The sequence below is a fragment of the Microcaecilia unicolor genome, chromosome 12 (genome assembly GCF_901765095.1).
Source record: "Microcaecilia unicolor chromosome 12, aMicUni1.1, whole genome shotgun sequence".
Classification (NCBI taxonomy): Eukaryota; Metazoa; Chordata; class Amphibia; order Gymnophiona; family Siphonopidae; genus Microcaecilia; species Microcaecilia unicolor.
The window spans coordinates 86,138,830-86,165,004 of record NC_044042.1 but is presented as its reverse complement, the minus strand read 5'-3'; the positions used below and the strand labels follow the sequence as shown (position 1 = coordinate 86,165,004).

Sequence of the window (26,175 nt, the reverse complement as noted above, 5' to 3'; positions counted from 1 at the left end):
TTCTATCCCTAAAACAAATCTCACTTATCTGTTTGTCCAGGGCCAACTCCCATTTTTTTTTGGTAGCCAAATAGGAAGGGTATTAAATAAAAACATAACACAGTACTACCATCATTTTCAATAAAGCAGTTCTACCGGTCCCACTTCTGCATCGCCTTCTGTGTGCACTGGGCTATCGGTGTGGTAATTTAGCTCAAACAGTTGGCACACACACTCCAAACTTCTGATCCCCAGGTATTTCAAGCACCCCCTTGCCACCTTGATCAGGATTCTATTCCCTAACCCTTTGCCCATAGTAACATCACCCCTGTCTTCTCATATTCACCTTGAAGCCAGAAGTCCTGGAGAAGAAATACATTTCTTGCAAAAGGGGAAGGATGGACCTCAGGAGCTCCCCCATGAAGATCATGGTATAATCTTACATACTTTGCAGTTTTGTGGTCTCTCTTACCCACTAAGCGTGCAAAATTTCTGCATTTTTCCTGATTCTACAGGCAAATGACTATAGCTAGTGTGAACAGCAGCAGGAATGGGGCAACCCTTCCTGGTCTCATGACTCAAGAGAAGCAGCTTTGGCTCTCTGCCATTAACTGCAATTTGGACAGAGAGGTGGTGGTATAAGGCTTGCACCCATTTAACAAAACTTTCTCCTGTCCCCAAATCCTTCAGAATTTTAAGCAGATATGGTCATTTGACACAGTTGAATACCTTTTTGGCACCCAAAGCAATATATATGCACATCTCCTCCTGTCTTGAATCCTTTGTGTCAAATTTATCACCCTAGCTGACACCTAATTTCAAAGCCAGTATGGTATGGAGTGGCCTAGTGGTTAGGGTTGTGGACTTTGGTCCTGAGGAACTGAGTTCGATTCCCACTTCAGGCACAGGCAGCTCCTTGTGACTCTGGGCAAGTGACTTAACCCTCCATTGCCCCATGTAAGCCGCATTGAGCCTGCCATGAGTGGGAAAGTGCAGGGTACAAATGTAACAAAAAAAACAACTATATTGGGGTCCATGTTCTCCAAACAATTTGCAAAAATATTTGCATACATTTTAACATCAACGTTCAGGCGAGAGATGGGTCAGTAGCCCCCACACTGATGTTCTGGTTCCCCTCCTTATGAAGCACTTATTACCATGGCATCATACATTGTGTCCAACAGCTTTACAATCTGCAGCTTCTCGTTATATACCCACTGCAATACCAGTGCCACTTAAATATGAAACTTTAATAATTTTCCGTCCCAAACCTATCTTTCCCACTTCTCCTGCTTCCAATTGCTTAATGGCCATCTCAACCTCTAAATGGTTTATTTGGCACTTACTATACTGCTCTTAATACAATGTACAGCAGAGCATTGTACAATAGAAAAATTATTAAAGGACCATCTGAAAGGAACACCAAAATTCTAAAGGAAAGAAAGTCCCTTACAAAAGTAGAGAAAGTAATAGAAATGTTGAGAAAATTAAAATAGAAAGCAATGATTATAATAACTGTATTAACTACAGATTGTTCCTCCCCTCCCTAGGTCAGCCACATGCAGAAGGTTGATCATAGGGAAAAAGCCTTTGAAAACAAATAGGTCTTAAGCATGGCTTTAAACTAAGTAAAAGTGGGTAAAGGATCATGGTACAACCAAAGCGGTTTACATTTATTTTATGCAAGGTACCTTCTCTGTCCCTAGTAGGCTGACAATCTTAAGTTTTGTACCTGTGGCAATGAAGGATTGTGACTTGCCAAGGTTCACAAGGAGCCACAGTGGAAATTCAATCCAGTTTCCCCGGTTTTCAGCCTACTGCACTAATCATTAGGCAACTCCTCTACATACAAGAGAAGGAAGAGATGCTGGACCTGGGTGGTGGGGGTGTGGTGGTGGTAGGGGGGGAGAGCAGTGAAAGAGAGGAAAGACGTGAGCTAAATCTAGAATTGAGAAGTATCACTGCTTTATGAGCTCTCCTAGACAAGAATAATTTACTTGATTTTGGATAATAGGGTTTGTTTTATTGACTTGGTTTACCTGATGTCCTATTAGTAAGCTTTTTTTTTTTTTCTTCCTTTTTGAATTCTTGTGGAATGTCAGTGGGAGTAGACTGAAGATGTCATTAACTTGGCTTTACTTCTTGGCAGGTGTTTACGTGTGAACCCTAAGGGTCTGGATGAGGAGAGCAAAGATTACTTGTCACTCTACCTCTTACTGGTCAGCTGTCCCAAGAGTGAAGTCCGAGCAAAATTCAAATTCTCCATTTTGAATGCCAAAGGGGAAGAGACGAAGGCCATGGGTGCGTACTTTCTGAAATAAGGGATTAGTTATGTTTTTTCGGGAACTCAGGATCACCACACACTTGATCAGTAGATAAGAGCTTTGCTTTGTTGGCTGTATGTATATAAGCATTGTGCCAAAACATTGCCTAATGTCTGGTAATTCAGAAAGGATAGACATTGAGGTGGTAATTTTATGTTTTTGCATATATATTTAGTTTTTTTGAGAACTTATTTACCACGTTCCATCCTTAAGGGAAAGCAGAGCGGTTTACAATACAATATAATTAAAGAATTAAAAAAGAAAAAGAAAATACAGTTACAATTCAGGAGAAGAAGAAAAAAGACAAAAGAACCAAACATAATTGGTTATTTTCTGTCCGTAATGAGGATGAAAGTTAATACCATTCTATAGGTCTGTAACAAGAGAGCTATATGTCTGATTATATCTAGACTTTGATGGAGGTGGAATGGCCAATTCATTTAAACATTGTAATCTTGTATGAAAGTGTGTACAAGATATATGGAGCCTATAAAATTCCAACCAGCATAAAACGGCATGCTGTGACATGCATGGTGGTGCATACTTTGCTGGTAGGCATGTAGAAGGGTGGAGTCGGGGCAGAGGCACGCGCGTGCACACACAGATTTTAAAATATGCCAGTCAGTACTTAAATTATAGGCATGGCCATTGACACTTGCTCCTGCAGGTGTAAATATCTGCACCTTTAATGCAGGAGCAACTTTTGCCTCTCTAAGTTAGTATTTTATAAACATAAGCATCTTTATAAAATTGACTTGAGTGCCTGAAAACACCTTACATTTGGTGCCCCTTATAAAATTACCCTCCAAGAGCTTGACTTTTTTTAAAATAATGAACGCCTATGTGAAATGTCCAAAAAGACCCTTGTTTATAAAGACAAGGCACTTTTTTGTAAAACAGGAAAACGGAACCAGCAATGCACAGATCCTCTCTCACAAATTTCCACTAGTTGTGAAGGTGTGAGTATGTACATGTAATCACTTATTTATGAAATAGACACCCACCCTCTCTCCCCTGTCTCTTCAGGACTACCTACTGTGGTCTATAGAAAAGTAGGCACACTTTTGTGAACCTACTTTTTGTACCCTGGTACAAATTTATAGGAGCCCTTTTTCACAGATAAAAAGCATTGTCTCTTACTTTTAACAGGTGTTTTCTATAGGCAGCAGGATTTATTGATCAGGCACAATAATGGGTGGCAGTAACCCTCTGCCAGTACAGAACAGCTGTCCCAGAGGTCAGATTTAGTAATAAGTTAGGAACATGCACAGCCCTACTTAGGTATAACTGTTTCTTCATACCCTCAGTTCCATAGCTCAAGAAAGAATGCAGTTTTGCTGCGGACAGAGGCCAGGATGGCGTCTGAGACAGACATGCAGCTGTGAACTCCTGTACCCTTGTATGTTTGGATTTCGTTGCGACTTACTCATGTTTTGACATGGGCAAGAGGAAGGCCAAAACCAGGGGTTTTCCCTCTAGCTTCGGAGGCAGCCCTACATCGAACCAAGCAACTTTAGAGCGGTTTGGAATCCAGCCACAAGAGGAGACTACAGTCACTTTGGTTGGGCACACCAAAATTGCGTCGGACCGCACCATAGAGGGCGCTTCGCTTAGCCCCCTGCCGTCTGTTAAAGCCCCACCTTGACCAGGAAGCTGTCTTGCTGCAGGGACTACACAGGAGGACGAAGGGACGGTTGCTGTGCCTGAATCCCTAATTGTAAGAGAGGAACCTGCTGCTACATCTTCCCCCTTCTTGATGGTAACAGCTGTGGGCCAGCCTGGTTTGAGGTTTATGCCTCTAGGGGAAAGGTCTGCTTCTCAAGGTCCTGGTGAATTGAAGAGATCGGCTGTTGTGACCATGGAGTTCTTGTGGGATGCGATTCAAGGTTTGCATTCATCTCTCTACTTGGTTTCTAATTCTTTTGGCAATGAAGTACATTTGTTGAAGGAGAAGTGTGAGACTCTTTGGATTTGGGGCATCAGAATACTAAAGATGGTGCATTGGAGGAGGTAGTTAAGGAGTTGCAGAGCTTTTCTTCAGTGACTGTTAAAGACAGGAAAATAGTTCGTAAGCTAGAGAATTTGGACAATCATATTAGGGAGAACAGCTTGAGGTTGTTTTTTTTTTAATTTCCCCAAGCCCCTATTAATATCAGTGATGGGCACGGTAAAGAAATATTTTCAAGAAATACTGGGCATTCCAGCTGAAGGTATTCCTCGTATAATAAGATCCCAAATAAGATCCCAGTATTTGAACATAAGCGTTGCCATACTGTGACAGACCGAAGGTCCATCAAGCACAGTATCCTGTTTCCAACAGTGGCCAATCCAGGTCACAAGTACCTGGCAAGATACCAAAACAGTACAATACATTTTATGTTTATCCTAGAAATAAGCAATGGATTTTCCAAAGTCTATCTTAATAATGGCTTATGGACTTTTCTTTTAGGAAATTATCCAAACCTTTTTTAAACCTTGCTAAGCTAACTGCTTTTACCACATTATCTAGCAATGAGTTCCAGAGTTTAATAACACATTGAGTGAAGAAATATTTTCTTCGCTTTGTTTTAAATTTACTACTTAGCTTCCTAGTCCTAGTATTTTTGGAAAGAGTAAACAAGCAATTTACCCGTTCCACTCAGTATGTCCCCTCAGCAGTCTCTTCTCCAAGCTGAAGAGCCCTAGCCACTAGCCTTTCCTCATAGGGAAGTTGTCTCATCTCCTTTATCAATTTTGTCACCCTTCTCTGTACCTTTTCTAATTCCACTATATCTTTTTTGAGATGCGGAGACTAGAATTGCACATAGTATTTGAGGTGTGGTCACACCATGGAGCGATACAAAGGCATAATAACTTTCTAAATTTTTGTTTTCCATTCCTTTCCTAATAATTCCTAGGATTATATTTGCTTTCTTAGCCACCGCTACACATTGAACAGAGGGTTTCAACATATCAACGATGACACCTAGATCCGTTTCCTGGGCAGTGGTTTCTAATGTAACATAGTAACATAGTAAATGACGGCAGAAAAAGACCTGCATGGTCCATCCAGTCTGCCCAACAAGACAAACTCATATGTGCTACTTTTTGTGTATACCCTACTTTGATTTGTACCTGTCCTCTTCAGGGCACAGACCGTATAAGTCTGTCCAGCACTATCCCCGCCTCCCAACCACCAGCCCCGCCTCCCACCACTGGCTCTGGCACAGACCGTATAAGTCTACCCAGCACTATCCTCGCCTCCCACCACTGGCTGGCTCTGCCACCCAATCTCGGCTAAGCTCCTTAGGATCCATTCCTTCTGAATAGGATTCCTTTATGTTTATCCCACGCGTGTTTGAATTCTGTTACCGTTTTCATTTCCACCACCTCCCGCGGGAGGGCATTCCAAGCATCCACTACTCTCTCCGTGAAAAAATACTTCCTGACATTTTTCTTGAGTCTGCCCCCCTTCAATCTCATTTCATGCCCTCTCGTTCTACCGCCTTCGCACCTCCGGAAAAGGTTCGTTTGCGGATTAATACTTTTCAAATATTTGAACGTCTGTATCATATCACCCCTGTTTCTCCTTTCTTCCAGAGTATACATGTTCAGGTCATCAAGTCTCTCCTCATACGTCTTGTAACGCAAATCCCTTACCATTCTCGTAGCTTTTCTTTGCACCGCTTCAATTCTTTTTACATCCTTCGCAAGGTACGGCCTCCAAAACTGAACACAATACTCTAGGTGGGGCCTCACCAACGTCTTATACAGGTGCATCAACACCTCCTTTCTTCTGCTGGTCACACCTCTCTCTATACAGCCTAACAACCTTCTAGCTACGGCCACCGCCTTGTCACACTGTTTCGTCGCCTTCAGATCCTCAGATACTATCACCCCAAGATCCCTCTCCCCGTCCGTACCTATCAGATTCTCCCCGCCTAACACATACATCTCCCGAGGGTTTCTGTTGCCTAAGTGCATCACTTTGCATTTCTTCGCATTGAATTTTAATTGCCAAACCTTAGACCATTCTTCTATCTTCCTCAGATCTTTTTCATGTTTTAAACTCCCTCCCGGGTGTCCATTCTGTTGCAGATCTTAGTATCATCCGCAAATAGGCAAACTTTACATTCTAACCCTTCGGCAATGTCACTCACAAATATATTGAACAGAATCGGTCCCAGCACCGACCCCTGAGGCACACCACTACTCACCTTTCCCTCCTCCAAGCGAATTCCATTCACCACCACCCTCTGGCTTCTGTCTGTCAACCAGTTCCTAATCCAGTTCACCACTTCGGGTCCTATCTTCAGCCCTTCCAGTTTATTTAAGAGCCTCCTGTGGGGAACCGTGTCAAAAGCTTTGCTGAAATCTAAGTAGATTACGTCCATAGCTCGTCCTTGATTCAATTCTCCTGTCACACAATCAAAGAACTCAATGAGATTCGTTTGGCATGATTTCCCTTTGGTAAAACCATGTTGTCTCGGATCTTGCAACTTATTGGCTTCCAGGAAATTCACTATCCTTTCCTTCAGCATCGCTTCCATTATTTTTCCAATAATCGAAGTGAGGCTTACCGGCCTGTAGTTTCCAGCTTCTTCCCTATCACCACTCTTGTGAAGAGGGACCACCTCCGCCATTCTCCAATCCTTCGGAACCTCTCCCATCTGCAAGGATATGTTAAACAAATCTTTAAGAGGACCTGCCAGAACCTCTCTGAGCTCCCTCAATATCCTGGGGTGGATCCCATCCGGTCCCATGGCTTTATCCACCTTTAGCTTTTCAAGCTGTTCATACAATGTGGAACCTTGTATCATATAGCTATAGTTTGGGTTCCTCTTTTCCACATGCATCACTTGCACTTGCTCACATTAAATGTCAAGTGCCATTTGGATGGCCAATCTCATAAGGTCCTCTTGAAGATTTTCACAATCCTGTTCTGATTGAATAACTTTGTGTCATCCGCAAGTTTAATTACCTCACTAGTTATTCCCATCTCTAGATCATTTATAAATGTTAAGCAGCGGTTCCAGCACAGACCCCTGGAGAACCCCACTTTCTACCTGTCTCCATTGAGAATACTGATCATTAAACCTTTTTCTCTGTTTTCTTTTATCCAGTTTTTAATCCACAATAGGACATTACCTCCTATTCTCCGAGGACAAGCAGGCTGCTTGTTCTCACTGATGGGTGACGTCCACGGCAGCCCCTCCAATCGGAACACTTTACTAGTAAAGGCCTTTGCTAGTCCTCGCGCGCCGATGCGCACCGCGCATGCGCGGCCGTCTTCCCGCCCGAACCGGCTCGTGTTCGTCAGTCTTCTTTTGTCCGTGCTCGGGATGGTCGTGTTTGCGCCGTTCGCGCCCCTTATGTTGACCCTCGCGCATCTTTGAGTTTTTGCTTTAAAAAAAAAAAAAAAAAGGGATTTTGGAGAAAGACCTTTCGGTCTTTTTCCCCTTCCCGTATTTCCAGTTTTTGCCCCGCTAAGTTTCCTTTTGTTTTCGGGGTAGGCCCTTTTGAGGCCTCAGTTCGAGTTTTTCTCTCCCTCTTTTTGGTGCCTTTACCGCCATTACGAGTTTTGATTTCGCCGGCGTGATTTTTCCGCCCATGTCATCGAAGTCTTCCAGCGGCTTCAAGAAGTGCACCCAGTGCGCCCGGGTAATCTCGCTCACTGATAGGCACGCGTCGTGTCGTCAGTGTCTGGGGGCTGGGCACCGCCCGCAGGCCTGTAGTCTTTGCGCCCTTTTACAGAAAAGGACTCAGGTAGCGAGATTGGCCCAGTGGAACGTGTTGTTCTCGGGCTCTTCGTCGGCAACAGCACCGGGGGTATCGAGTGCATCAACGTCGACAGCGTCAAGACTTTCGACCTCGGCATCGACTGTATCGACTGCATCGAGGCATCGACCCTCTGCATCGTCGGTACCGAGACATCGGAAGGCTGCGTCGGCGTCGGTGGTACCGTGACCTCCACTAGTGCTGATGTCGGACGGTGGTGCTTCGACTGGAGTGCAGGTGAGGGCTGTCCATTCCCCTGCTGGTGGCGGTGAGCCTTCGGGTGGGTCTCCCCCTACCCTGAGGGCTCCTGCAGTACAGCCCCCCCCCCCCCCCCCCCCGAGACCGACCTTCTTCGGCCTCGGCCCCGAGGAAGCGACGGTTGAATTCTACGTCCTCCTCGTCGGTACCGGGAAGTTCCGGTGACATGCTTCGTTTGAAAAAGTCAAAGAAGCATCGACACCGGTCTCCTTCCCGCATCGGTACCGAGAGCTCTGGGTCGCCGAGGGAGTCGGCACCCAGTAGGCATCGGCACTGGGAGGACCACTCACCCTCTGTTCAGGAGGTGTTGATGCGCTTCACCTTGGACAGCCCGGAACAGCCTCCACGCCCGGAACAGATTCTGACCTCGACTCCTGCATCGGCTTCTATGTCTTTCTCCACAGCCGTCCTGCACGAGAGTCTCCGGGCCGTTCTTCCAGAGATCCTGGGAGAGCTGTTGCGCCCTTCCCCTCCGGTACCGGGGGTGCTTGCGCCGGCTGGCCCCTTTCCCGGGGTGAGGTCTCCAACGTCGGTGCCGCTTGCGGTACCGACTGCGGCCGCCTCCCAGGAAGGTTCCCCGTCGGCGGAGGGAGCTTCGCCGGTGCTGGCGAGGGAGTCTACCTCTCGACGCTCACACCGTGGTCGTGTTTCCACGGAGTCAAGCCGGGCACGGCTTCAGACACAGGTTCATGAACTTGTGTCTGATACCGATGGTGAGGCCTCGTGGTGGGAGGAGGAGGAGGACATCAGATATTTCTCTGACGAGGAGTCTGATAGCCTTCCTTCTGATCCCACTCCCTCCCCTGAAAGGCAGCTTTCTCCTCCCGAGAGTCTGTCTTTTGCGGCCTTTGTCTGGGAGATGTCTACGGCCATCCCCTTCCCGGTGGTTGTGGAGGACGAGCCCAGGGCTGAAATGTTGGAGCTCCTGGACTATCCTTCTCCACCTAAGGAAGCGTCCACAGTACCCATGCATCATGTCCTAAAAAAGACATTGCTGGCGAACTGGACCAAGCCTCTAAGTAATCCCCACATTCCCAAGAAGATCGAGTCCCAGTACCGGATCCATGGGGACCCAGAGCTGATGCGCACTCAGTTGCCTCACGACTCTGGTGTTGTGGATCTGGCCCTAAAGAAAGCTAAGAGTTCTAGGGAGCATGCTTCGGCGCCCCCGGGCAAAGACTCTAGAACCTTAGACTCCTTTGGGAGGAAGGCCTACCATTCTTCTATGCTCGTGGCCAAAATCCAGTCTTACCAGCTCTACACGAGCATACACATGCGGAACAATGTGCGGCAGTTGGCGGGCTTGGTGGACAAGCTCCCTCCTGAGCAAGCCAAGCCATTTCAGGAGGTGGTCAGGCAGCTGAAGGCGTGCAGAAAATTCTTGGCCAGAGGGGTATATGATACCTTTGATGTTGCGTCCAGGGCCGCTGCTCAAGGTGTGGTGATGCGCAGACTCTCATGGCTGCGTGCCTCCGACCTGGAGAATAGGATCCAGCAGCGGATTGCGGACTCTCCTTGCCGAGCGGACAATATTTTTGGAGAGAAAGTCGAACAGGTGGTAGAGCAGCTCCACCAGCGGGATACCGCTTTCGACAAGTTCTCCCGCCGACAGACTTCAGCTTCTACCTCCACAGGTAGACTTTTTTATGGGGGAAGGAAGACTGTTCCCTACTCTTCTGGTAAGCGTAGGTACAATCCTCCTCCTCGACAGCCTGCGGCCCAGGCTAAGCCCCAGCGCGCTCGCTCTCGTCAGCAGCGTGCGCCTCAGGAAGGCCCCACTGCTCCCCAGCAAAAGCAGGGGGCGTGCTTTTGACTGGCTCCAACAGAGCATAGCCGACATCAACGTGTCAGTGCCAGGCGACCTGCCGGTCGGGGGGGAGGTTGAAAGTTTTTCACCAAAGGTGGCCTCTCATAACCTCCGACCAGTGGGTTCTCCAAATAGTCCGGCAAGGATACACCTTCAATTTGGTTTCCAAACCTCCAAATTGCCCACCGGGAGCTTAATCCTACAGCTTCCAGAACAAGCAGGTACTTGCAGAGGAACTCTCCGCTCTTCTCAGCGCCAATGCGGTCGAGCCCGTGCCATCCGGGCAAGAAGGGCTGGGATTCTATTCCAGGTACTTCCTTGTGGAAAAGAAAACAGGGGGGATGCGTCCCATCCTAGACCTAAGGGCCCTGAACAAATATCTGGTCAAGGAAAAGTTCAGCATGCTTTCCCTGGGCACCCTTCTTCCCATGATTCAGGAAAATGACTGACTATGCTCTCTGGATTTGAAGGACGCCTACACGCACATCCCGATACTGCCAGCTCACAGACAGTATCTGCAATTTCAGCTGGGTACACGTCACTTCCAGTACTGTGTGCTACCCTTTGGGCTCGCCTCTGCGCCCAGAGTGTTCACGAAGTGCTTGGCTGTAGTAGCAGCGGCACTTCGCAGGCTGGGAGTGCACGTGTTCCCCTATCTCGAAGATTGGCTGGTAAAGAACACATCCGAGGCAGGAGCTCTGCAGTCCATGCAGATGACTATTCGCCTCCTGGAGCTACTGGGGTTTGTGATAAATTATCCAAAGTCCCATCTTCTCCCAGTGCAGAGACTCGAATTCATAGGAGCTCTGCTGGACTCTCGGACGGCTTGTGCCTATCTCCCAGAGGCGAGAGCCCACAACTTGTTGTCCCTCGTCTTGCGGGTGCGAGCGTCCCAGGAGATCACAGCTCGGCAGATGTTGAGATTGCTGGGCCACATGGCCTCCACAGTTCATGTGACTCCCATGGCCCGCCTTCACATGCGATCTGCTCAATGGACCCTAGCTTCCCAGTGGTTTCAGGCTGCTGGGGATCTAGAAGACGTGATCCACCTGTCCACGAGTTTTCTCAAATCCCTGTATTGGTGGACGATTTGGTCCAATTTGACTCTGGGACGCCCTTTCCAAATTCCTCAGCCACAAAAAGTGCTGACTACGGATGCGTCTCTCCTGGGGTGGGGGGCTCATGTCGATGGGCTTCACACCCAGGGAAGCTGGTCCCTCCAGAAACGCGATCTGCAGATCAATCTCCTGGAGTTACGAGCGGTCTGGAACGCTCTGAAGGCTTTCAGAGATCGGCTGTCACACCAAATTATCCAAATTCAGATGGACAACCAGGTTGCCATGTATTACATCAACAAGCAGGGGGGCACCGGATCTCGCCCCCTGTGTCAGGAAGCCGTCAGCATGTGGCTCTGGGCTCGCCGTCACGGCATGGTGCTCCAAGCTACATATCTGGCAGGCGTAAACAACAGTCTGGCTGACAGGTTGAGCAGGATTATGCAACCTCACGAGTGGTCACTCAATTCCCGAGTAGTGCGCCAGATCTTCCAGGTGTGGGGCACCCCCTTGGTAGATCTCTTTGCATCTCGAGCCAACCACAAGGTCCCTCAGTTCTGTTCCAGACTTCAGGCCCCCGGCAGACTGGCATCGGATGCCTTCCTCCTGGACTGGGGGGAAGGTCTGCTGTATGCTTATCCTCCCATACCTCTGGTGGGGAAGACTTTGTTGAAACTCAAGCAAGACCGGGGCACCATGATTCTGATTGCTCCCTTTTGGCCGCGTCAGATCTGGTTCCCTCTTCTTCTGGAGTTGTCCTCCCAAGAACCGTGGAGATTGGAGTGTTTTCCGACCCTCATCACACAGGACGAAGGGGCGCTTCTGCATCCCAACCTCCAGTCTCTGGCTCTCACGGGCTGGATGTTGAGAGCGTAGACTTTGCCTCTTTGAGTCTGTCAGAGGGTGTCTCCCGCATCTTGCTTTCTTCCAGGAAAGGTTCCACTAAGAGGAATTACTTCTTTCTATGGAGGAGGTTTGCCGTCTGGTGTGAAAGCAAGGCCCTAGATCCTCGCTCTTGTCCTACACAAACCCTGCTTGAATACCTTCTGCACTTGTCTGAGTCTGGTCTCAAGACCAACTCTGTAAGGGTTCACCTTAGCGCATACCATTACCGTGTGGAAGGTAAGCCGATCTCAGGACAACCTTTAGTTGTTCGCTTCATGAGAGGTTTGCTTTTGTCAAAGCCCCCCGTCAAACCTCCTACAGTGTCATGGGATCTTAATGTCGTTCTCACCCAGCTGATGAAACCTCCTTTTGAGCCACTGAACTCCTGCCATCTGAAGTACTTGACCTGGAAGGACATTTTCTTGGTGGCAGTTACTTCAGCTCGTAGAGTCAGTGAGCTTTAGGCCCTGGTAGCCCAGGCCCCTTACACCAAATTTCATCATAACAGAGTAGTCCTCCGCACTCACCCTAAGTTCTTGCCAAAGGTTGTGTCGGAGTTCCATCTGAACCAGTCAATTGTCTTGCCAACATTCTTTCCCCGTCCTCATTCCTGCCCTGCTGAACGTCAGCTGCACACATTGGACTGCAAAAGAGCATTGGCCTTCTATCTGGAGCGGACACAGCCCAACAGACAGTCCGCCCAATTGTTTGTTTCTTTTGATCCCAACAAGAGGGGAGTGGCTGTGGGGAAACGCACCATATCCAATTGGCTAGCAGATTGCATTTCCTTCACTTACGCCCAGGCTGGGCTGACTCTTGAGAGTCATGTCACGGCTCATAATGTTAGAGCCATGGCAGCGTCGGTGGCCCACTTGAAGTCAGCCACTTTTGAAGAGATTTGCAAAGCTGCGACGTGGTCATCTGTCCACACATTCACATCTCATTACTTCCTGCAGCAGGATACCCGACGTGACAGTCGGTTCAGGCAGTCAGTGCTTCAGAATCTGTTCGGGGTTTAGGATCCAACTCCACCCCCCTAGGCCCATGTTTTATTCTGTTCCAGGCTACACTCTCAGTTAGTTGGAAAAATTGTTAGGTCAATCTCATTTATGTCCTCGCCGTTGCGAGGCCCAATTGACCATGGTTGTTGTTTTGAGTGAGCCTGGGGGCTAGTGATATCCCATCAGTGAGAACAAGCAGCCTGCTTGTCCTCGGAGAAAGCGAATGCTACATACCTGTAGAAGGTATTCTCCGAGGACAGCAGGCTGATTGTTCTCACAAACCCGCCCGCCTCCCCTTTGGAGTTGTGTCTTCCCTTGTCTTTGTCTTGCTACATATGGGACTGACGAACACGAGCCGGTTCGGGCGGGAAGACAGCCGTGCATGCGCAGCGCGCGAGGACTAGCAAAGGCCTTTGCTAGTAAAGTGTTTCGATTGGAGGGGCTGCCGTGGACGTCACCCATCAGTGAGAACAATCAGCCTGCTGTCCTCGGAGAATACCTTCTACTGGTATGTAGCATTCGCTTTCCATGACTTTCTAATTTCCTAAGGAGTCTTTCATGAGGTACTTTGTCAAATGCCTTTTGAAAATCCAGATACACAGTATTGACTGGCTCACCTTTATGGACATGTTTATTTTCCCCTTCAAAGAAATGTAGTAGATTGGTGAGGCAAGATTTCACTTGACTAAATACACGTTGGCTTTGTCTCATTAATCCATGCTTATGTACATGCTCTGTAACTTTGTTCTTCATAACGATCTCTATCATTTTGTTCAGCACCGATGACAGGCTCACCAGTCTATAATAATTTCCTGGATCACCTCTGAAACCCTTTTAAAAAATTGGCGTTATATTGGCCAGCATCCAGTCTTCCAGTACCATGCTTGATTTTAAACATGAATTGCATTTTACTAACAGTAGCTCTGCACACTCATTTTCCAATTCTATAAGTATTCTGGGATATATGCCATCTGGTCCAGACGATTTGCTTTCTTCAGTTTGTCAGATTGCTCCATTATATCTTCCAGGTTTACAGAGATTTACTTCACTTTCTCCGACTCATCAGCACTGAATACCATTTCTGGCCCTGGTATCTCTCCCACATTTTCCTTGATGAAAACTGAAGCAGAGAATTCATTTAAACTCTCTGTTATGGCCTTGTCTTCCTTGAGTGTCCCTTTTACCCCTTGGTCTACTAGCGGTCCAACTGATTCTTTTGCCAGCTTCTTGCTTCTAATGTACCTAACATAGTTTTTACTGTGTGTGTTTGCCTCCAACGTAATCTTCTTTTCAAAGTCTCTTTACCTTCTTGGGAGTTTCAAGGGGATCTAATGATAGACCACAATCAAATTTGAATCTCGCAGAATTTTTGGAAAGCTCATTAGAAGTACTAATTTAGCATGCTACACTGCTTGTGACTTGCATTAGAACCTGATCGGAATAATAATTTCTGCATACATTTTCATCCTATGAATGCGGTGTTTTTGGGCTCTAAAATACCGATATTTCCTGACTTTGCTAGAGATACTTAGAAAATGAAAAGGGAATTCTTGTCTCTTAAGCTTAGAGTTCTATTTCTGGGTGCTGCTTTTTTGCTAAAAATTTTCTGTAGGTGTTTGATGTCTTTAAATGGTGTTAATTATAATTTCTTTGATCCCCAAAAAATTGCTGAAATTTATAGTTGTAAAGGATGGAGAAACTAATGTATCTTTGAACGCTCCTGCATGATGATGAATATGCTGTTAGACCAGCTGTGACTGTTAACCCTCTTTGTGTGACTCAATATATAATTAGATTATTTATTTGGTTAGATATTTCCTAATTTCTTGGTCTTAAAGTGTGAACTAAATCTTAAAAGAAAACTTCCTCCTTTGTCGAGAGAGTTTTCCTTTGTAATTGTTTTTTGTCCCCATCATTCATATTTAAATGTAAGGAGCCAAAATGATTAAAATAAAAAATTTTTTTTAAATGAATGCGGTTTTCAGGGAGGTGGGAGGAGTTGTGTGCCCGATCGTTCTTGCTGTCTACCGAAAACGCTTGGTATAGGTGAGAAATACTGCTTTTTCTGTCAACAAGCAGGACTGAGTCAGGCATAAGTAGATGATTTCCAAGCTCAGAGCTGCTCTGTTTTATAATTTGTGGATTATCCAGGAACAGGCTAGTCATAAAGAAGATGCAAGAAGTGCCTGTATTATAAAGATAGGTTAGCTAACACAGTTTTACTGAATGCAGTTTCCCTGATTGTGGACAGATAAAGGCAGAAGAGTGAAACAGTATGAAATTAAAATTTAGTTGCTGCTTTCTATATGTACAGGGAAGCAAGTTTCAAGAGAACTATGGTAGCCGCAGTGGCTCTGATTTGATGAGGTTTACTTTGCTGTTAAGGAGTACAAATCTCTTCGTAAAAGAAATGAATGCAGGATGTCAGTTTGCCATAGTTCACTTCCCTACCGAAATACCAACTTTGATGGGGTCCAATGAGACAAAAGCTTTGTAGATTTTCTGATTCAGTTCTTTTAATGTAGCAAGCAGAGAGTGAAGGGAATCTCACATAAATTCCTGTGATGAGGGCAAAATATAGGAAGTGATATTTTCCTCATTGATATAAAGCACGAGGTCACCTTTTTATAGGATAAGTGCAAATAACTACTTAGTTGTGATGAAATTGAATATATGGTTCATAAGTAACCAAGGCTTGACGTTCACTTATTCTTCTAGCCGAAGTAATCATCGCAGGAAAGAGCACTTTCTAGATATGCTCGAATGAAGCAAGCGCTGTTTGCTGGAAAGGCAGTCTTTATGAGAGAGTTAAGCTTCCACAATGGTGGCTTGAAATAAAGAAAGTCATTCATGAGTTGAGAGATGATTGGACATTGTGAAGTTGGAAGCCTGTTGACAGGACTGTGATGGGCCGAGATGTACTCTGGTGGAGAATGATTCCATGCCCAATTAATAAAAATGGTATAGGTAGTGCAATATGGTAATTGGAGGACACTATGCGGGGTTGTGACCGTTAGAGAAAATACTAGATGAAGAATCTTTTCCAGGCATAGGTGTACCTGGTAGAGAGGGTTTTTCTTGCTTTCAACTAGATACTTTGTTTAGGCATTGGGAGTCCAGAGGAAGAACTGAGAATCTTCTGATGAGAGGAAACCATTTTTACAAGGCCAGTATAGTGCTGTGAGAATCATTTTGCTGCACTGCTTGTGAAACTTGTGCAGGGTCTTTGCTATGAGAGGGTAAATGCAGAAGAAAGACCAGGTTCAGTTTGCAGCGGGTGTATCCCTCATCTGCAAATGAGGGTAGACACACTGGAGAATAAGTTTTGCATTTTCACTGATGACAAATGGGTGTCACGTTCCTTACCTGGAAGCAGGGCATCTGGCATCGCCCAGCTTCCCAAGTGCGGCTTTGAGGGAAGAGGATGCCCGCTTGAGCAACTGACGTCATCTGTTTTCCTCCAGCGCGTTTGCTTGGCCACACGTTTACTGTCAGCCTGTTCCTTTAAATTCCCTTGACTCAGGACGTTCAGGGCTTCGGCAATAGCTTGGTTTTTTCGTGACTCTGAGTGTCTTCTAAAGCTGCTATCAGCTCCTGCTGTAGCTACAAAACTTCCTTGCTGAGACTGCATGCTATGAGCTCCTGCCTAAGGTTACTGACCTTCTTTGTTGAGAGTGCCTGTTTGTAGATACAGAGTCTCATCGGTGATCTCCTGTTTGAAGTCTCAGAATTTTACTGCCGTGAGAGCCTGCCAGATTACAGAACCTCCTTGCAGTTAGTTCTTTCAAGGGGATTGAGAACTGCCTTGCGGTGAGTCTGCCTAGTTCACCTGGCTAACTTGTGCTGAGCTTCCAGCTGCGGTGCCTGTCTGAGTGTCTTGCCTAAGTACTTTTCAGAGTTGGTGCTTCTACTTGTGTGGAGTAAGTCCTACCAGCCGCCCAAACCTGGAGGCTCAACTCCTGGGGAACGGCGGTTGGTCAAGTGAAGTTGCCTGTGGTTTGTTGGCTGTCCATAGTCCCTCTGGGCTAGGATCTGAGAACTCATTTTTCCCGCTGCGGCGTGCAACTCTTGCCTGCCTGCTTACCAGCACCTTGGGTCTATGTGAAGTGTTCCCCAAACTCGAAAAAAAAATTATTTTAAGGTTTGATGGTCTAGAGACCATTTGTAGGGTTGAAGATCTCTACTGAACCTTGAAGCAGGTTGAAATTGTATACAATTTGAAATCACAAGTCCCAAATTTTTGATGCTTTCTGGTATAAGTGGAGAACCGATGCCTCTGTCAACATAAAAATTCCCTGAGTAAGCTGACAGCATCTTAACCAGGGTTGGAAGCATCTGTTTTGAGTGTAGTGATGCAAACAGAGCACCTTTGGTTGGGCTGAATTTGGCATCCATCACTGTAGCATAATCTGAGGTGAACTTGATGGAAGAATTCTGGTAGGAAGTGGTTGAGTACATTGATTTCACTGGAATTTAATATTACATTGTGGCTTTATTTTTTGGTGGATTTTGGATATAACATGGACTGCAGCAGCCATATTTATTTTTGTTACATTTGTACCCAGCGCTTTCCCACTCATGGCAGGCTCAATGCGGCGGGCAATGGAGGGTTAAGTGACTTGCCCAGAGTCACAAGGAGCTGCCTGTGCCGGGAATCAAACTCAGTTCCTCAGTTCCCCAGGACCAAAGTCCACCACCCTAACCACTAGGCCACTCCTCCACTCCTATGGCCTTACATCTGAAAGCATTAGTTGCAGCAGTCATAGTGCATGGCATGTTTTAGACATGAAGCATTAGTTTTCATAATCTGTCTTGTGGCAGCAAAGCAGTCACCTTTATTACTTTTCCAACCAGTGAGGTAAGGCTGGTGAGCTACAGTTCAGTGGTTTGGAAATGTAATAGAGGCACTACTGAAGAAAGGATAATGAACTTGCTAGAATCCTACTGGTTTCAAGATTGGAGGCCACATGGTTTTACCAAAAGAAAATGGTGCCAAACAAGCCTGATTTTATTTTTTTAACTGGGTGATCAGAGAACTGGATCGAGCTGCATTGGATGTAGTCTACTTGGATTTCAGTAAAGCCTTTGATATAATTCACTGTGGGAGGCTCATGAATAAGTTGAGCAGGGTGAAATTAGGACCCAAGGAAGTAAACTGGATTAGAAGTTGGTTGACTGACAGAAGACAGAAAGTGGTGAGTAATAGAAGGCTTAGGTTCTGTTTAATATCTTTGTGAGCGACTGTGCTGAAGGGTTAGAAGGAAAGGTTTGCCTTTTTGCAGATGACACAAAGATTTTGCAGCAGTGAACACCTTGGAGGGAGTAGAAAACATAAGGGATCTATAAAGTTAGAATGGTCTAACGTCTAGCAGTTCAAATTTAGTTCAAAGAAGTGCAGAATGATGCACTTGGGAGTAGAAGTCCAAATGAGCTGTATGCAGTAGGGGGTGAGAGGCTGATTATACATAGACCAGAAATGGGACCCTGGGGCGTGTTTTGCCACCTTTTCTCGGACACTGTGACAAGGTGGCGGCCAAAGCCAGAAGAATGTGAGGCTTTATATAGAGAGCCATGACCTGCAAAGGGGATGAAGTGTTAATGCCGCTCTACAAGTCCATTAGTAAATCCCAGCTTGGAGTGATGTGTTCAGTTTTGGAGGCCACATCTTGTTAAGGATATAGCTGTTCAAAGGAAGGTGACAAAAATGGTATGGGATCATGCCAGATGATGTATGGTGTTATGAAGACACAAATGGTGATGCAATTCAAGAATACTTGGGATAGACACTATATAGAAAAAAAGATGGAATCCAAGTTTTGATGTCAGCTCCATTAGTTGGGAAGTGGGACCGGTGCTGGGCAGACTTCTATGATCTGTGCCCCAAAATTGACAGGAAGAGACAGAGATTAAGTATGCCAGTGTTTCATCTTGAAGAAGTGGAACCTGTGCAAAATGCCAGATTCAACTCTGGCTGCGTTGTTGGGCAGACTGGATGGATTGTGCAGGTCTTTATCAGCCAACATTTACTATGTTACTGTGAGAACAGATTTCAATAGAGGGAAGGAGGGAATGGGGAGATATGATACAAAAATTTAAATAGTTGAAAAATACAAACAAATCTTATTTAAGCATTTTATTATACTGCCATATTGTCCAAAGGACATCAAGGTGGTTTACAAAAACCAGAATTAGTAAAGACTGACTAAAAACAAACAGTAATACATCACAACACAGACATAAGGAAGGGGCTGAATAGTACAATAATAAAATACCTTTAAAAAAAGTGTACATATAGAGAAACAAATCAGAGAACACACAGGGAAAAGAAAAAAAAACTATTTAACAAATGAATCAAAAGCCTTTGTAAAAACCCAAGTCTTCAAAGCCGCCTTAAATTTAGATCTGGAAGCAATATATCTTTAAATAAGAAAAAAGATTATTCCACGCACAGGAGCAAAAAGCTTTTTCATAGGAAGTGATATTCTAGATCCAGGTCATAGATGGAATTACCAAACAATTAGCAAAGGAAGATCTAAAAAAAAAAAAAAAAAAAACACCTACTAGGATGGTACAGGATCTTATAAGAAATCCAATAGCTAACTGGAAGCCAATTCTGTTTAAGCAACAGTGGAGAGACATGAAAGCAGGCAAACCAAAAGTGCATTTCAATAATCAAGTTTATTTAAGACCAATGTATGAATAAGAATAGATATACTGTAGCTTTCTTATTGAAATATGAATGGACCAATGTTTACTGAGTACGAAGAACGATTTTTGAGCGACTAATGAAATATAAGAAGAAAAGCTAAGCTTGACATCCAAAATCACACCAAGCAAACAAATGGACTCCCTAATTGGCAAAATAACACCATTAATAGATAAGTAGGTAGAGTTGTATGAGAGAGAAACCAAACAGCCTCACATTTCTTGCAGGTTCAGAAAACCAAGAGAGAACATATTTCATATTATTTGAAAGAGGTTCCTGAAAAGACTGACCTTAAGTGTGGTGAGCTATTAAGACATATATATGTCATTGGCATAAATGTACAGAGGAAAAAAACAAATTGCTGTGCTAATGTTGTATAAGAACATAATGGTCATACTGGTTCAGACCAGTGGTCCTTCCAGCCCAGTACTCTGCTTCCAGCAGTGGCCAGTTCAGGTCACAAGTACCTGACAGAATCCCAAATAATAGGAAGATTCATGCTACTGATCCTAGGGACAAGCAGTGGCGTTCCCCATGTCTATCTCAATAGCAAAAGTTGACCAAAAAAAACCCCATATTAAAAAAAGTAGGAACAAGAACAGATTCTTTTGGAACACCACAAGAAAATGGAAATGAACCAAAAAAAAACGTATCATTTTAGAAAACCTGGAAAGACCTATTAGAAAGAAACAGAACCAATTAAGTACTGAATCTCTGAGACCAGTTTCATGTAAACGGGACAACAAAAGAGAAAGATCTATAATATCAAAAGCTGACGCAGGATCTAATTGGATCAATAAAACATCCTTACATGCATCAAGATGGCAAATGAGATCATTCAGCAGAAGAAGTAAAAGATATAGTGGAATTAGAAAAGGTATAGAGAAGGGCGACGAAAATGATAAAGGGAATGGGACGACTTCCCTCTGAGGAAAGGCTGAAACAGCTAGAGCCCTTCAGCTTGAAGAAAAGACGACTGAGGAGAGATATGATAGAGGTCTATAAAATAATGAGTGCAGTGCAACGAGTAGACGTGAATCGTTTGTTGTTTACTCTTTCCAAAAATACTAGGACTCGGGGGGCACATGATGAAGCTACAAAGTAGTAAATTTAAAATGAATCGGAGAAACGTTTTCTTCACTCAACGTGTAATTAAACTCTGGAATTCGTTGCCAGAGAATGTGGTAAAGGCGGTTTGCTTAGTAGGGTTTAAAAAAGGTTTGGACGGCTTCCTAAAGGAAAGGTCTATAGACCATTATTAAAATGACTTGGGGAAAATGCACTGCTTATTTCTGGGATAAGTAGCATAAAATGATTTGAACTTTTTGGGGATCTTGCCAGGTATTTGTGACCTGAATTGGCTACTGTTGGAAACAGGATTCTCGGCTTGATGGACCTTCAGTCTGTCCCAGTATGGCAATACTTATGTACTTATATTCTGTGCTGTGACTTTCAAGAAAACCAAACTGGTGAGAATGAAAAGTGTTATTTTCATTCCAGAAGTTTGTAACTTGACAAAACACAGCCTTCTAAATCATTTTAGCAAAAAAAAAAAGGAAGAGTAGCAATAGGCTGAAAATTAGAAAGCTGAGCTTGATCAGCAGTGGCTTGATGACCAAGACCTTCCTGGAAGATGGAACAAAACCTTGCTGGAGACATACCATGTAAAATGAGTTTATCTTGTTGGGCAGACTGGATGGACCGTACAGGTCTGTTGTCGTTTACTATGTTACTCGAATTAGATGAGAAAAAAAGAGGAGATGGGGAAGCAGTAGAGTTAGAGGACATGAATTGAAGTTGCAAGAAGGTAAACTTAGAGTAACATCAGGAAACACTTTTTCATGGAAAATCGGGGGGGGGGGGGGGGGGGGGGAGGGGTATGAAATCCTGGGCATCAGAGTGCCATGGCAATCTGGTGCCTGCAGTTTTGTTCAGTCCTGATCTAATAGATGGTATGGATGGTGGGTGCACAGCTGAAAGGTATGGTAAAGTAGAGTAATGGTCTTTGATGGTGTCGTCATATTTTACTTTCATAATAGTCATACATTTATATAAAAAGGCTGTTTCCAGTACATGAATCCACAAACGAACCTTTTCCGGAGATGGGAAGGCGGTAGAACTAGAGGGCATGATATGAGATTGAAGGGGGGGGCAGACTCAAGAAAAATGTCAGGAAGTATTTTTTCACGGAGAGAGTGGTGGATGCTTCGAATGCTTTCCCACAGGAGGTGGTGGAGAGGAAAACGGTAACGGAATTCAAACATGCGTGAGGTAAACATAAAGGAATCCTGTTCAGAAGGAATGGATCCTCAGAAGCTTAGCCGAGATTGGGTGGCAGAGCCGGTGGTGGGAGGCGGGGATTGTGCTGGGCAGACTTATACAGTCTGTGCCAGAGCCGGTGGTTGGGAGGCAGGGATAGTGCTGGGCAGACTTATACGGTCTGTGCCCTGATAATGACAGATACAAATCAAGGTAAGGTATACACAAAAAGTAGCACATATGAGTTTATCTTGTTGGGCAGACTGGATGGACCGTGCAGGTCTTTTTCTGCCGTCATCTACTATGTTACTGTGTTATTTGTTGGCATTGTATGAATGTCCTCATGGAGGCTGGGCACTTGTGGTCACGTATGATGTCTGTTGGAGTGGTAAAGCTGAGATTCTGTAAGATATATTGAAGGTGTCATATACTGAGCATATAATTTTTGCTCACACCTTTTCAGTAGTAGCTCAAGGTAATTCAGGTACACTGGGTTTCTCTGTTCCTGGAGGGCTCACAATTTAATTTTTTGTACCTGAGGCAATGGGAGGGTTAAGTGACTTGCCCAAGATCACAAGGAGCAGCAATGGGATTTGAACTGGCCACCTCTGGATGTCAAAACTGGTGCTCTAGCCACTAGGCTACTCCTCCACTTGGGTTCCATCTTAACCTGCCTTCATTAGACTGTTAGCCACTATGAAGACAAGGTGGAAGGCAAATTTTTATACCCTAGAGCACTTAGTCTTGGTGGTTTGAGAGTATAGGATCTTTCATTTTCTTGCCACTTTAATGGCAATTCAGCTTTCACAGATGAATGGGAAAATTGAGCCTTATTGAATGTAGATATCACGAATAGGAAGTTGCATCAGAGGGAAGGCTCAGGGTAGCGCAAGCAGCCGGTATGAGTCGCAGTTTGCTGCGGGACCAGCACTAAAGGATTTAAAAGAGAGTTGGGGGAGTGAAGTTAAGAGATGCTGGATCGCTGGGAGTCTTCAGCTGGTGGGGCTTAGGGATCCCTGCCAGCCACAAACCAGCTGTGCCACTGCCCACCCATGGCTGTGCCACTGGGTGAGCAGTATTGTGGAGGAGCCTCATAGTCCTGGAAGAACTACAAGCATGGTGAAAGTCAGACCCTGTGACTTTGGCTCCTGCTGCCAGATATAAAATCAGTACCACGCTGTGACACACAGCTGCAGGGTGGTGCCCCTTGGGAGGCACTTAAGAGCACTTGGAGAGCACCAGGTGTGTGCTGCAGGCTTTTTTTTTTCTTCCAAGTTTTGCCATTGCCACTTAACTGAGCGTTAACCCTCTGCCTTTTTATTATGGGCAAACGAAAGATCAAATCCTGAAGTGGTATTCTTTCAGGTGTTAAAGGCCCTATGGGCAAGCATGTTGTTCTGGGTACTGGGAAAGATAACTCCTCCCCTAGACAAGAAGGGGTGTCCTTAAGCTCTGTAGAATGTACACCACCACCATTACCAGCAGAAATTTCTTTTTAAGCAGCCTCTGTTTCAACTCCTGTAACAACGAATTTACAATTGTCATTTGCCCTAATGTTTTGTATGGTGACTACTCTTATTCCAGAGGAAGCCATGTTTTCAATGAGGGTAGGAGTGTTATGTTGGCAGCTTTGAAGGAGTCTCCATGCATTGCTCTTGAGGGTTCTTGAGCATTGTTCTGCCATCCACCGGGACTGTAGTCTTGGTCACAGCAGAAACAGCAACTCTCTACTGCAGGAAGGATAGGTTATAGATGCACCAAGGAGTGTGCCACTTGAAATGGCACATCTGCTGATTTCCATTGTTTGGATATCCTCATATATGGGAGAGGTCTTAGATGGCTTCTTGACCCCCTTCAAAAGAGGATCCACCTTATGGGGTTCTGCCCCTCAAGAAACGGGTAAAAGTGAATCAAATTTTTTTTTTTTTTTTTTTGCTACTCTTTCAAAAAGTACAAAGACTAGGGGGTCACTCAGTGAAGTTACATGGAAAAAAAATAGGAGGAAATAATTTGTCACTCAACGAATATTAAGGCTCTGAAACTTTTTGCCAGAGGATATGGTAACAGCGGTTAGCATATCTGGGTTATAAAAAGGTTTGGACAAGTTCCTGGAAGAAAAATCAAGAGTCTGCTATTGAGATAAACATGGAGAAGCCAGTGTTTGCTCTGGGATTGGTAGCATGGAATGTTGCTGCTGTTTGGGTTCTGTCAAGTACTTGTGACCTGGCTTGGCCACTATTGGAAACAGGATACTGAGTTGGATGGACTGTTGGTCTGACCCAGTATGGCTATTCTTTTGTTTTTAACCAATTCAGAATGGAAGAGACTTGAGAAATCAGGTCCTGAAGTTCCTCCCAGTGAAAAACCCCGACAATAGATGTAGTCTCTCCTGGGGGCAACTCGCCTATCCAGTCTCCTCCTTCTGTTCCTCAACCAGGTCAGGAAGATCCCTCATCTAGGGGAAGGTTATGTTCAGACAGGGGAGACTCATTTTTCAGTTCCTGTACTACTGCCAACCTTTGTCCCTAGGAGTAGTGGAACATCCCCCCCTCCTCCCCCCCCCCCCCCCGTTTCCCTCAGCCTGACTAGACTACTATCCACTAGCCACCTTAATGCAGAAGGCCTGATGCATATAGCTAAGATAAATCTTGGGTGAACCTGACTCCAGAGATGTCCCTCTGCATCAGGTCCGCCCCTGAGGAGAAAGGCATCACCTTCAAATGTGGTGGCAGATCTGAAGCAAGACCCTGGTCTAAGATGGTGGCAGTTCCCACTAAAACTGGAGGTGCCACCAAGACACTAAACTCTTCCATCTTTGTGGCAAATGACTCCCTGCATGAAGCCTGAGAAGGTAGTACTACAGCTGCAGCCAACAGTGAAGGGCCTCCAGACTTCCTCTGTGAGCAGTACTGATGTGCCCTAGCTGTATCTAGTCTCTAGCGTGAAAAAGTGCTATAGCACTGAAGCTTTTCAGTGCTTGTGCCATGTGACAGTATAGTGGCCTCCCCCCCCCCCCCCCCCAACTCCTTTAAATGGTTTCCTACAGCTCGCAGAACTCGGTGTGCCTGAACTACCAACTCGCAGAACCAGCTCTGATGCTGTGCACACAGCACTACCGGGGGCAGTAACTTTTTGTTTTTAATACCAAATGAATCAGCCCTCCCAGATGCTCTTCCCCATACCACGGAGTGAGGCACTGAGGCACAAAACACCCCTAGGCAGTGCAAGCCAGATGCACGTGGGAGGAAGGGGGAGGAATCCGGGTTTTGCACCCTCAGGGCCGAAGAAACCCCGACAGACCGTGACTCCTGTCAACTAGGGAGATATATAACCAGTGAAGGGAGAGAGAGAAAAAATAAACTCAGCCCTGCAAAGGCTTACCGTTCACCACCTGCTGGAAACTGAGAAATACTGACATCGTAGGGACTGCACAAGCTACTTATAGGTGTACTCTGGTCAGGAGAAAAAAATTCTCAGTCTCCACTTGCTGGTAGAAATGCATAACCCAGCAGTCTGGACTGGTTTAGAGGGACGTTAAAGAAAAAAAAAAAGGTACGGAGAAGGCATCCGAAAGGATTAAGGGGATGGAATGACTTTTTCTGCGAAGGAGGGCTAAAGAGGGCTCTTCAACTAGAGGGGAAACATAGAAAAATGAAGGCAGATACAGACAATACAGTCTGCTCATCAATGCCATCTACTCTTCCTTTCACTCCCTTAGAAATCCTACATACTTATCTCAAGCTTTCTTGAATCCAGATAGTTTTTGTCTCCACCACGTCCACCGGGAGGCCATTCCATGAATCCACCCTTTCTGTGAAGAAGTATTTCCTCAGGTTACTTCTGTTTCTATTCCTTTTCACCTTCATCCTATGCCCCCTTGTTCTAGAACGTCCTTTGAATTGAAAGAGATTCGCCTCCTGTGCATTTATGCCACATAAGTATGGGTAAATTAGGCCTTACCTGCTGATTTGCTTTCCTTTAGTTCCTCCAGACTGGCCCAGAATGTGACTGATGGGTTGTGCACGCCTTCCAGCAGGTGAAGACTGAGAAAAAAACTGTGACTCTAGAGAGCCAATAAGAGCTCTTGCCAGCTAGAGAAAGATCCAGTAATAAAGTATCAAAGCAGAAGTAAAGCCACAGAAGA

The 26,175-nt window shown here is 45.4% G+C and overlaps 1 protein-coding gene across 6 annotated transcripts in view; it reads left to right on the top strand.

Annotated features, from left to right (window-relative positions):
- SPOP (speckle type BTB/POZ protein) overlaps positions 1 to 26,175 on the top strand; it is a 302,309-nt gene that overhangs the window by 227,933 nt on the left and 48,201 nt on the right. For all 6 annotated transcript variants that reach the window (XM_030221297.1, XM_030221291.1, XM_030221294.1 and 3 more), the window contains one exon: positions 2,129 to 2,280. In XM_030221297.1, the coding sequence (XP_030077157.1) occupies positions 2,129 to 2,280 (152 nt within the window). The remainder of the gene's footprint in view (positions 1 to 2,128; positions 2,281 to 26,175) is intronic.